This window comes from Drosophila busckii, chromosome 3L (assembly GCF_011750605.1).
Source record: "Drosophila busckii strain San Diego stock center, stock number 13000-0081.31 chromosome 3L, ASM1175060v1, whole genome shotgun sequence".
NCBI lineage: Eukaryota > Metazoa > Arthropoda > Insecta > Diptera > Drosophilidae > Drosophila > Drosophila busckii.
Genome location: NC_046606.1, coordinates 17185346 through 17197406, shown reverse-complemented (window position 1 = coordinate 17197406; position 12061 = coordinate 17185346). Strand labels below are relative to the sequence as shown.

At 48.5% G+C, this 12061-nt stretch overlaps 1 protein-coding gene across 1 annotated transcript; it reads right to left on the bottom strand.

Moving 5' to 3' along the window:
- Window positions 1–10286, bottom strand: LOC108599811 (protein encore). The gene is given in 13 exon segments (XM_017986909.2): window positions 1–473; window positions 552–657; window positions 735–2231; window positions 2234–2980; window positions 3047–3926; window positions 4954–5274; window positions 5459–5718; window positions 5780–6154; window positions 6207–6360; window positions 6427–6568; window positions 6650–7544; window positions 9031–9437; window positions 9553–10286. Coding segments are annotated over 12 exon segments (5823 nt in total). The 5' UTR covers window positions 9415–9437; window positions 9553–10286; the 3' UTR covers window positions 1–411.
- Between the last annotated feature and the right edge of the window lie 1775 nt (window positions 10287–12061).

Sequence of the window (12061 nt, the reverse complement as noted above, 5' to 3'; positions counted from 1 at the left end):
TGTTTTTTCTATCTTTTTTCTGCTGCGGAAGATATACGTCTAGCATATTGCTGTCCCTGCCACGCCCTGCCACATGAACTGCCCACAGACCCATCGCGAACTCACGCTCATTCCCTTACTATTCTATTCTAGCTCTAGCCACACGACCGAGCTCAGTTGCTCCCTGGGAGGCGGAGCACCTCTTCTCGTTCCCGCTCCCATTCCCGTTCCTCCTCCATCTGTTACATAACTTTTGTTTTGGGTCAACTACATTATGTTCCACTAGATTAAGTTGCTATTTATATTTATCTTAGGTATGTCGTTATGTGTATATAGGTTTTGTTTTGTTTGTTTCTTCATTTTGTTGTTGTTGTTGCTGTTGTTGCGGTGTTGCATGTTGTCTGAGCCATCGATGCTGCTGCTGCTGCTGTCTTATCGCGGACGCGAGCCCTTGTAGTTTGGATTCGGATGACGACTGGGATGACGTGGCGGTGCTGCAATGGCATCCAATATAGACAAAAAAGTTAGTGTTTATTTAAAATGTGCTGTGCGCTCCTTGAGCTCGAGCTCACCTTGTATCATCATCGTGGCGGGATACATGCCAGTCATTTGCGTCATCTGTGGCCGAATCTCGCCCGTGGAGGGTGAGCGGCGACTGTTGGGCAAGGCCATCGAGGGCTGCAATTGAAAGGGATTCTATTAAAATCAAATTTTCTCTTGTCTGCTCTGTTGCTTCGAATGCTTTGAGTACTCACAAAGTAGGTCTGGCCGTACTTAATGTAGACACTGGACTGGGGATTGTAGCCGCCGAGTGCAGCGGCTGTTGCCATGCCTACGCCACTGAGCACTGTCGCCGCGGTCGCCTGCTGTTGGCCACCAGCTGCGCTGTGATGTAGCTGGGCTGGAATGTGGGTGGCGCGTGGTCCGCCATTGCCGCCTCCGGCCGCGTTGCCGGCGCTGGTGAAGAGCGTGGGCGGCGAGGTATTCACAGCGGCGCCAGTCGACTGATCCACCACTATATACTGCGTGCTTATGCCAGTGGCATTGGCATTTGCATTGGGCGTATTGGCGGCGCTGTTGTTGTGGCTGCTGCTGCCGCCTCCACCGCCGCCGCCCACAATACTTGTGGGCGAGTTGTTGCTGCTCTCGTGGCTGCTGTTGCCGCTGCCGTTGCCGCCATTGGCGCTGGGCGAGTTGCGCTGCGAGACGCTGCGTCCGCGGAAGTCCGTGCTGATGGACTTTTGGCTGCGAAAACTGGCGGCGCCGGCATTGAGGCGCATGGGCGGCTTGCTCTCGTAGCTGACGCTCTGTGTGGGCGTGGCATAGTTGGGCGGCGGGCCGCTGATGAGTGGCAGTTGCGCGGGCTTGTTGTCGCGCTTGGCCAGCACATGCGGCGGCGGCGCACGATGCGTGGCGTGGTGATAGTTCGAGGATGTGGGCGGAGCACCGAGGCTGATGCTGCTGGGCGAGGCGCGGGGCGTGGGCTCGTTGTTGGAGTTGAGCAGCGGCGTCTTGGGGCCCGAGTTGATGTTGCCCAGCGGCGTTGAGTGGCGCGGATTGTAGCCGCCCGGGTGATAGGGCTTGCGTCCAAGTGGCGCCGTCGATCCATTGTTGCGCTTATCGTAGGAGCTGTAGGAGCTCTCGTTGCTGCTCTGGCTGTTGTAGTAGTGCGGCGTGGAGCTGTTGCTGTGATACCCACCACCTCCTCCTCCTCCTCCACCACCACCGCCAGCACCACCTGAATGGCTGCTGGCAATGCTCTGGTTGCCTCCATGACCCACATTGGGCGCTGGCGGCGTGCTGAAGAGCGGCGCCTGGCGACCAGGAGCTACGGGCGTGCTGGGCGCAGACTGCGAGGCTTCCATGGCGCCACCTGCTGCCTGATAAAAGGGCGTGGCTGCGATGAGCGTGTGATGCGGCGGCCCCGAGTGTGTGGCGCTTGTGGGCGGCTGCTGATGGGGATGCAGCATGGCATTGGGTGGCGCCGCCTGGCCCGTGGTGTATGGCAACAGGTTTGTGGGTATCAGCGTCGTGGCGTGCTGCGGGGGCAGTGCGTAGACGTGCGCGCCGGCAGCGGCTGCAGCAGCAGCGGCGGCGGCAGCATTGAGATCAGTATTGGCCGCAGAGGCGCCGCCATGCGCCAGCGTCAGTGTGGGCAGCGCATGATATGTGGTGGAGCCGGCAGCTGCGGCCAGCGGACGCGTGGACTAATGACGGCCATGCTGCGATCAGCTGCAGCAGGCGGCGGCGGCATTGGCGGGTAACTGGGATTGAAGTGTATGGAGCCGCCGCCGGGAGTGCGCTTGACGCGTGAGCCCAGATATCCGCCGCCGGAGCCGTTGTTGTGGCTGCTGCTGCTGCTGGTGACCAGTTGGTGACCGTTGCTGCTCTGCTGACCGGCAGCAGCTACCGTGGGCGGTCCAGCCGCTGAGGCAGTTGCCAGGTTGAGCTGGCCGGCAGCCTGCGCCTGCGAGGGCGTCTGGCCGTTTGGCGGCTGCGCCGGAGCGGGCGTGGCCATCATGGGCGCTGCGGCAACCGCCTGCGGGGGCACATAGTAGGGTATGGTGTGGTAGTAGGGATACGGATAGCTAATGGGGTAGGTGGCCATGGGCAGCTGCAGCTGCGCGCCCGAGGGATCGCTGGAGTAGATCAGCGGCGCCTGGTAGATGGGCGCACCATTTGGACCCGCCGTGGCGAACTGTGCAGCGGGATAAGTGGCGGCCATGCCGGCATCACTGCCGGCGGCAGGTCCCGCAGCCGTCTGGTAGATGGCCTGGGCCGGGATGAGACCCTCGCGCTGCTGCTGGGTCGGATCGAAGACAGGTATCATGTAGGTGCCGCCGGGCAGCTCGCCGGCATCCTGCGAGGCGAAGAGCGTCTGCGTCGGCTGGCCGCCGTTCGTCAGGTGGAACAGCGGCTGCGAGGCTGCACCACTGACGCCGGGCTGCGGATAAGCGGCATAGACCATGCCCTGGGGCACGGCATAGATGCTGCCATCGGGCTGCAAGCAAAGCAAATTGATTTATTAGGAGTTGTTGGGTGGATTCGACTTGGACTTGTGGCTTACCGCTTGCTGATATGTGGTGGTGCAGTAAGGCGTGGCGCCATTGGGCGTGGTGGTGTGGAACACTGTGGAGCCATCGGCGGCCTGGAAGCTTTGCGTATAGGTCCAGGCAGTTGTCTTGGGCTCCTCGCTGAGCAGCTGCGTCTGGCTTTGGGTGCTGCTCGCCTTCACCTCGCACTGACTGTAGGGCGTGGTGCTGGGCGAGGGCGCATCACAGTTGGTGGCAGCTGCCGGCAATGGCGTCTGGCTGGGCGGCAACTGCTCAACAGGCAGCTCCTGCTCCAGCGGCTGCACCTGCGGCACCTCTGGTGGCAACGTCTGCTGTGGAGGCACTGCCTCCAGCTCCTTGTCGCCAGCACAGCAGGCGGGTATGTTGGGACTGGTGGCCTGGTTCTTGTACTTCTGCACCTCAATGCGATCGTAGTTCTTCGTGGAAGTGGTGGTCGTGATGCTCAGACAGGCCGTAGCGCTGGACAAACTGTCCGTGTCATCGGCCTTGCAGTTGGCGTCGCATGCAGTTTGCTGCTGCTGCTGCTGTTGCAATGGCGGCTCGTAGCTCTCATAGACGTCGCCGCAGTCAACGCCAGGCGACTGCACCTCCTCGGCATAGCTCTCCGTGGAGCTGCAGCTGAGCTCAGTGTGGTACAGCTGCTGCTGCTGCTGCTGTTGATGATGCTGCTGCTGCTGCTGCTGCGCTTGATGTTGCTGCTGCTGCTGTTGCTGGGGCGGTTGCTGTTGCTGCTGCTGCTGCTGCTGATGTGGTGAAGACTTGCGATAGCTGCCATAGTTGCCACTCGACTGATAGTTGTTGTTGTTGCTGTTGCCTGCATGTTGCAGCGCCTGATTGGGCGGCAAGTTGGACGGGTCGTAGTGGTAGATGGAGCTGCAATGCGGATGGATGCAATGTTAGACAACTGGCTTGGGCCTGAGCTTAGTTTAGTTTAGATTAGTTTAGTTGAGGTGTGTGTAACAGTAAAATAAAGTTAAGTTAGGTTAAGTTAAAGTTAAGGCCAGAGAGTTGTTTTTGGGTGAGAGAGTGCGCTTTGGTGTAGGCGACGGCAGCGACAGACAATTAATTTGCTGTACTCTGTTATTGAGTTGAAACATGTAGTATAAGTATTATGTATATATTTTGCTAATTGCATTAAGTATATTTGTAAAAGAAACAACAACAACAAATGCGATGCAATTAGAGTAACAGTTAGACAACAACACGGGCAGATCACAAAATGTATGTGAAACGATTTGCAGTTTGGTAGTGAAATGAAAAATGAAAATAAAATATCTGATGAATTGACATGATAATGACAGTGGCGGTGACAGATTGAGATTGAGAGAGAGAGCGGTGAGCTAATGAGAACAATGTAGAGTGAGAGCGAGCAAGGAGAAGAGCTAGGAGAGAGAGTCGTGTTCACACACACACACACACAATATATATATATATATAAGAGAGAGAGCTGCAATTGGTTATTTATTTGTTTGCGTTTAGGCAGATAATTTACAAAAACAACAGCAACAAGTTGAAAGGTAGCACATCCATATGGCATTAATAAAAAAAATATTAAACTTGAGTAAACCAAAAAGTAATTGAAAATTAAAAAAAAAAATTGTTATAATTTGTGAGAGCGCTTTATAAACTTGATAAATGCTTGCTTGCTAAGTATATATTTATGCATATAATATTATTTTAATTTGCAACTTTATTTTGGTTGTATAAGTTAAGACATCAAGTATACGCCGCTAAAGCCATAAAATATATTGAACATAAATTCAAGTTAGTTGGAACCAATTAAATTATTTGCAAAATAAAAAAAATGAGAGCTCTGAACTGAATTTCGGTAGCAACTTTTGGTATTTTCATAAGTTTGTATTATTTTGATTTTCGTGTGTTTTTGGTTTTTGTAAATTACCCGTCTGCATTGAGAATTGGTTGGAGGGTTTGCGGATCAATGAGGACGCTGCCAATAGGCACACTCGAAATATCTGTGACGGCCCAGACGCATCCCGCAGCCGAGGCAGCTGTTGCCGACGCTGGATGGCCACCGTTATCTTTCGTTGTTGTTGTTGTTGTTGTTGTCATTGCTGTTGCCATCGCTGTTGAGATCACTCCCCCCCTGGACTGGCACTGGCTCGGCGGTTGGCTGAACTCCGGCGTTTGCCTGTCGCTGCCGTAGCCCGTGGGCGAGGGCGTTACGGAATCTGAGCGCACGGATTGGGTGCGTGTCTTGTAGCTGGTTATATTTATTTATTTTTTTTTTTTTTTTATGTAGTTTTTGTTGTTGTTGTTGGTATTGGGTAGCATACAAAAATGGTTTTTGGCAAATTTATCAACAGTATATTTTTTTTTATATGATTAAGAGTGTGCTTAACGAGCGTTTGGAGCTAGTTGAGTGCCACAATCTGTGGGCTACTTACCCGCTGCTTGAGGGCGACAGGCGCCAGGGCGTGCTAGTGCTGCCTGTCGAGTCCTGCTTGGTGAAGACACCACCGTTGCCACCACCATTGCGACCGCTCTTGATTGAGTTGGTGGAATCGCCGCGCGGCAACGTTGAGCCACCTGGGCCGCCAGCACTGGGCAATCCTCCATAGTTGTTAAAGTTGTGCGACTTGGGCACAGCACCAGCCGAACGCATCCCACCACCGCCGTTGCCACCGCCGTCACGTGATTCCGTGGACTATAAAATTGAGCGAATTAATCAGCTGTAACTATCAACGCCTTGCCTTAGATCTAATTACATTTTGCATCTGCAACACTTTGCCATTGGGTCGCTTGCCTCTGGGCTCGCCCACATTATGCCAGCCACCATTCCCGCCAGCGCCAGCGCCACCGCCAGCAGCATCGCCAGCACCGCCACGTCCGCCATAGCACTCCTCGTTGGACATGTCGCCATAGCCATCCTGCTGGGCAGTGCGATTAAAGATGCGACTGCGTGAGCGATCGTAGTCCTCCTCGCGCTCCTCAAAGCTCTTGGCCTTGCGATCCAGCATGACGCGCTCTGGACAGAGGTATGGCGAATGGTTCATCTCATCGAAGCTGTGCGTATCACGCTTCAGTATTGACTTGCGCGCATCGTCGCGATTATCGATGCGCACCAAGGACTTGAAGCGAATCTGAAAAGAAAGAAAAGTCTTAGCAATGATTTACAATTTAACTGAAACGCACCTCTGGTATGCGTGTGCCCTTGGTGACGGCCACAATGACGCACTGCTGCGTCTCCGAGTCCACATTGTGATCCATGCCAAAGAAGGCGGCGGTGCGATGTATCAACATGCGATTGTATGAGGAAGTTGGCGGAAAGCGATACTCACAGCCGCGACTGCTGAGAAAGCCGAAATAGAAATTTTATTAGCATACAGCAATTAATTGAGTTAGGTTAGCTTACTTCTTGTCCTGCACAAAGTCCATGAGGTCCTTTTCGATTTTCAACAAAATATGGCGATCCTTTGGATTCTTGTTGAGCGTATCGCGAAAGAACATCAGCAAATCGGTGCCACCGAAGTCCGTGTACTGCTCGCTCGAGTTCTCTGATTGGTGAAAGACTTTGAATTAATGAATGAAGCCATGAGCGGCAGCTGGTCCAACCAGCAAGCGCTGCTGCCACTTACCGCGCGATATAAAGCCCGAGGTGTTGTTGCTCGAGTTGTTCGAGTTGTTGCACATCGACTGCGAGTTGTTGGCATTACCATTGCCATTGCCAGCACCACAGTTGCCATCAATGCTGCCCGAGGAGCTGCCCATGAGGTTCTTCAAGCGCGGCTTGGAGCCCTTCGAGTTGGTATTGGCACGATGCTTCTTGCCAGCGCCTGCGCCACGCTCATAGTGATAATCATCGTCATGATTGCTGTTGCTCAGATTGCTGTTCTGGCTGGACATTTCATGGCGCTCGTGCCGCTCGTGGCGATCCGCCGCCTTGTAGTTCATGCCCGAATTGTAGATGACAGCGCTGCTGTTGTTGTTGTTGTTGTTGCTGCTGCTGTTGTTGTGGTGCTTGTCCAGTCCATTGGATTTTATATCAACAACATACTTCTTGGCATTGTTGTTGTTGTTATTGTTGTTGTTGTTGTACTCCATGCCGACGCTGCCGTTGCTATTGGTGCGATTATGCTGACCCGTGCCAGATTTCTTGGGCGGCGACAGCTTGGGAAACTCAGCCTCATCCCTCAATGGCACGTTCAATGGCTGCTGCTGGTACTGTGACTGCAACTGTTGTTGCTGCTGCTGCTGCTGACTAGTAACAATCACAGCTGGTGTGTCCATTAACGGCGAATTGCCGCGTCCTGTTGATTGTGCTTTGCTATTCGTATTAGTATTGCTATTACTATTGTTATTATTATTTATTATGGCATTGTTGTTGTTGTGCTCATGCACATCGCTGTTGCTGCTGTTGCTGTTGCTGCTGTGCTGCTGCTCGCCACTGGCGCGCGGCGTTGGCGTGCGTGGCGGCGATGTGGACTCGCGCATGGCATGACTGCGTGTGAGATGTTTGCCCTTCATATTGCCCTGTGTAAAAAGAAGAACGAAGAAAGAAAGGTAAGCAATTAATTTCAAATTAGCTGCCACTACTTAATTTAATGCCAAAGTTGACAGCCCAACCAAAGTTTAGTTTGGGGATGTGGCGATGACGTCGCCTCGCCCGTGATGCAATTGCCAGAGTTCATTAAAATGTAAAACAAATGCCGGCCGACGCTAACGATCTGCACACATGTTCCCAAGCCATACGAAAAAGGAAAACCCATCCAAAGCTAAAGCATTTAAGGTTGCCGTGCCAGCCAGTCAGCCAGCCAGTCAGCCCATTGGCTTGGCTTTTGACATTTCAACAAAAGCACGAAGGACAGCACTGGCAAAATCAGTTAGTCAGTCAGTCAGTTGGTCCCTGCTTAATGCGTTATTTGTGTGCCGCATTGATTTTTTACTCACACACACACACACACACACATGCACACTTGCACACTCAAGTCCCTTTGAAAGTCATGTGAATTGGGCACTATCATTAATCAGTCGATTTTCGATGTGCCACTTACCCTAAACTACGCTTCAATCAGTTGGTCAAAATCAACAAAAGGCGCTTCTTGGCCAACAAGAAAATCATTAAGTAATCTCTATTGACAATAAGTGCATAAACAACTCGATAAACATATTGATGTTATTAATTAATCGCAAGCTAAAGTTACTCAAGTTCTATTGGGAACTATGGAGAACATGACTCTCAACTTGCATTGGGCTCATTTGTTATTCTCTCTCTTGGCTTGGCTGGCAAACATGTTCGTGCCAGCAAACTTCCGCAAACGTCACCAGTTACTGGGAAAAATCAATAAATCGACCTTGGGTGGCAGTCAAAGCAGCAAACATTACAACGATTCATCCATCAAATCTATTTGATCTGTATAGTTAGTACAGAATGGAAGTTTGTATTTTGAATGCTACAACACCTTGGCATAGAAAGTCAACCCACCCACCCAACCACCCCAACTGTTTCTCACCAGCTCCACATAAACCTTGAACTCTACGGCAATCATTCAAGCCATAGAAGGGGCGGGCTACAGCATGAAAAGCACGGTTCGGTTTGCTTTTGGGTCGATTGGGAATTTCCAGCAATTGCGTTTCCAATTCCTAGAAAAACTGCAGAGACGAACCCAGCCCCAAAGGCAAAAGCAATGCCAGGCAACCCTACAGAGTAAGCAAGACTCGAAAGCTGACCTGACCCAGTTAAATGCATTTTGGGCGTGTATCTCGCACACACACACACACAGACTCAGACACGGATACGGATACACAGAGACACAATTCCAGTTCATGTTACACACACACACACAGTCAAAGGCAAACGCACGTGCATCTGTGTCGACATTCAGAGCGAGAGAGCGAAGCTGAGTGAGCGCAGCATGAATGAGAGAGAATTCTAAATCAATCTGACCTATTTATGCATCATATATACATTTTGTTTATAGTTACGGTTTATATATTCTAGAGTTGGCTTCATACTTACGCGTCTATTGCCAAGACTATTCTGACGACCCAAATTAGCGGTTACTGTGCTATCCTCGATGCTATTGCTGTTGCTATTGTTGTTGCTGTTGCAGTTGCTGTTGGTTGCGGCGGCAGTTGTTGTTGCAATGATTGTTGCTGCTGTTGATGACGTCACAAGTGACGACGTTGGCGCTGCTGCTGTTGGGGCTGATGCTGCCGCAGCTGCGACTGCTGCTGCTGCTGCTGCTGTTAGCGGCGATGACGTTGTTGTTGAATTGTTTGAGGCAACGGCAGCAACAACAACAACGGCGGCGGCCGCAGAGGAAGTGGCTGTGGCAGAGGCGGAGGCTAAGTTGGTTGGAATATTTGTAGCGAGGGCTACTTGGGATTTTGTGGAACTCATAATCACAGTTTATGTAAAATGTTCTGCAAGAAAAATTCAACAAAAGCAAATCCAACAATTATAAATAATTCATAATAAATAATATATTTTGGTTTGTACTAAATATAAATGCAATTTCTTAAATAATTAAAGCGTTACCTTTAGCAAGTTAGAAAGAGATAAACTATTGCATTTTGCTAAATGACTTCAAGTTGAGTTTATTGTTTGTCTTTTTGTTTTTTTTTTTTTTTCATAAGAATTATTGACGTACGATAAGAGTTGAATTTTATAAATAATTTTGTACGTATATATTCTGATTTGCATGGGTTTTTATAGTTGGTTTTTTTTAGATTAAAATCATATTTGTCAAAAATATGCCGGCAGTGCAGTTAATAGAGTTTTAAAACTTGACGATGTTTCACGATTTTACACTTGAGTTTTGAATATGTTTTTGGTTTTTGGCTTTTGTGCGATTTAGTTTAGTTTAGATTTATCAATTATGCTTATAGAGATAAGGCTTAGTTAGCTTAGTTAGAATTACTTGTGTGTATATAGTATAGGTATAGTTATTGTTATTGTTTAAGTGTTTTGCGAAATAAAAAAACAAAGACTCTTAAAAACAGAATCGACTGTTATATAAGTTGGTAGTAGAGAGTTTGCTTTATTATTATTAATTATTATGAATATTATTGTTGTTGAATTAAAAATTCCATAACTTTATTTATCACATTTACACCATATCACCGAGAATCACAAACTACCAGAATTATTTATTAGATTTGGTCTCTGCGCACTTGCGATTTAACTCTCAATTGTTATTGAAGTGCTTATAGCTAACTTATTTGTTTTTTGTTGTTGTTTTTTTTTTCTTGTTCTTCTATGCACTAGATATATATATGTATGTATAGTTGTATAGTTTAAAAATATTTTATTTAAAGCTTTGCATTTGTTGTTGGTTGATACATTTCTTGAACATGTATTTATTTATTTTCTTTTCGAATTTTCGAATTTTCCGCTTCCGTTGTTTTGCCTTTTAACTTTTTTCTTTTTCTTTTCTTTTCTTTCTCTTTCGGTCCTCACTTTCTGTGGTCTATGGAGTTCAGGTTATGTGAGAATTCTTTGATTTGTTGTTTGTGGCACACATTTTGCTGCAAGTTGGGAGGGGGGAGACGTAAATAAGTAAAGCGCGTGCATAACTTTCTGGAGAGCGGAGCCAGCAGCAGCAGAGAGAGCGGCGAGCGAACCACGCGATAAAACTTCCAAACACACACACAGACATACACAGATACGCATACTTGTACATAATTGTGTATACATAGATTGAATGTGACCTTGTTTACGATTTATGTATTATGATTCTGAAAACTATGCCTGAGCCTGAAAGGCGAGAAGTGAGGCAAGTAATTGAAATGTGCGTGCCCAGGATACGCACAAAGCGCCGCATACTTTCCAAAAAGGGATGATTCTCTCTCTCTCTCTTTCTCTTTATCTCTATCTCTCGAGCGAGCAATTGTAGTTTTTTTTTCTTAAAGCGATCTCCTTTTACGCATAATTATGTTAATTTGCAATTGCTACTTTTGATATTGGGCTAAGGGTTGTTTATTATTCTTATAAGCTTTATAAGGCAAAATATCTGCTGGCCATTTAAAAATGCAGGCAGCTTGCTTGTATTGAATTTTCAAGTTATCTATAAATAAATTCTGCATATTTGCCAAACTAGTCATTGCTTGTTGTGATATAATTATTGAAAGAATTCGCATGCTTGACGTCTCAAAAAAATCCGTTGGGCGAACAGCGACAAGCAAAATATGAGCATAGACTCTGGCCCAACCCTCTTCTAATGACAATTTATGTGCTTTTGGGAAATACCCGCGAAATATGCGCAAGCACAACAAAAAGCCAAAAACAACAAGAAGACGACGCGAGAAAGAAAAGCGACGCCTGCACAGGTGCATGACGTAGCCGACTGTTGTGGGCAACACGCATACGCCATGTGGTTCACACGAATAACACACAAACATATATTCGAAGCCAGGCCAAGCGATTGCATTAAGCTACAAAAGAATTTTGGGCTTGGGTGCGACTGTTTACAGTCGAGGAAGACCGGCATGCGCTTGCCTTGCCAACATCATCGATTCACACACACACACACACACACGCACACAGTCAAATAGAAAGCAGGTGAGAGCGCAAGAGCGTGGCGTGTTTCATTGAAAACAACAGCACAAGTGTGAAATGCAGCAATAACAACAACTGGCAAAGCAAAAGCTTTGGCTCTCTCTGCTCGAGAGCGAGCCGCAGCAGCCACAGCGCTTGCGTGGGAGAGAGAGAGAGAGAGTGAGCTGCACTGAGAGCGAGCAGGAAGTTTGCCGCGTTGCATTTGCTGCTACATAAATATGCAAATAGTTTGGCAAAAGCCACAAGATTAATTGCTGCCTACCTTTTGTTTAATAACTCAGCGTACAAAGACTTTTGCGAGCGACTGTGCTGCGTCACATTAACATAAATATGTAAATAAAATTTAGTCAGAGGCACAATTGAACTTTTACAGGGCTTCTTGGCTTCTCACACACAAATTACATGAACAACAAACAAACGTGTCTATGTGTGCGTGTGTGTGTGAGTTCGGGTGCTTCGGCTGCTTTTGGGGAGTAGCGCACACGATATG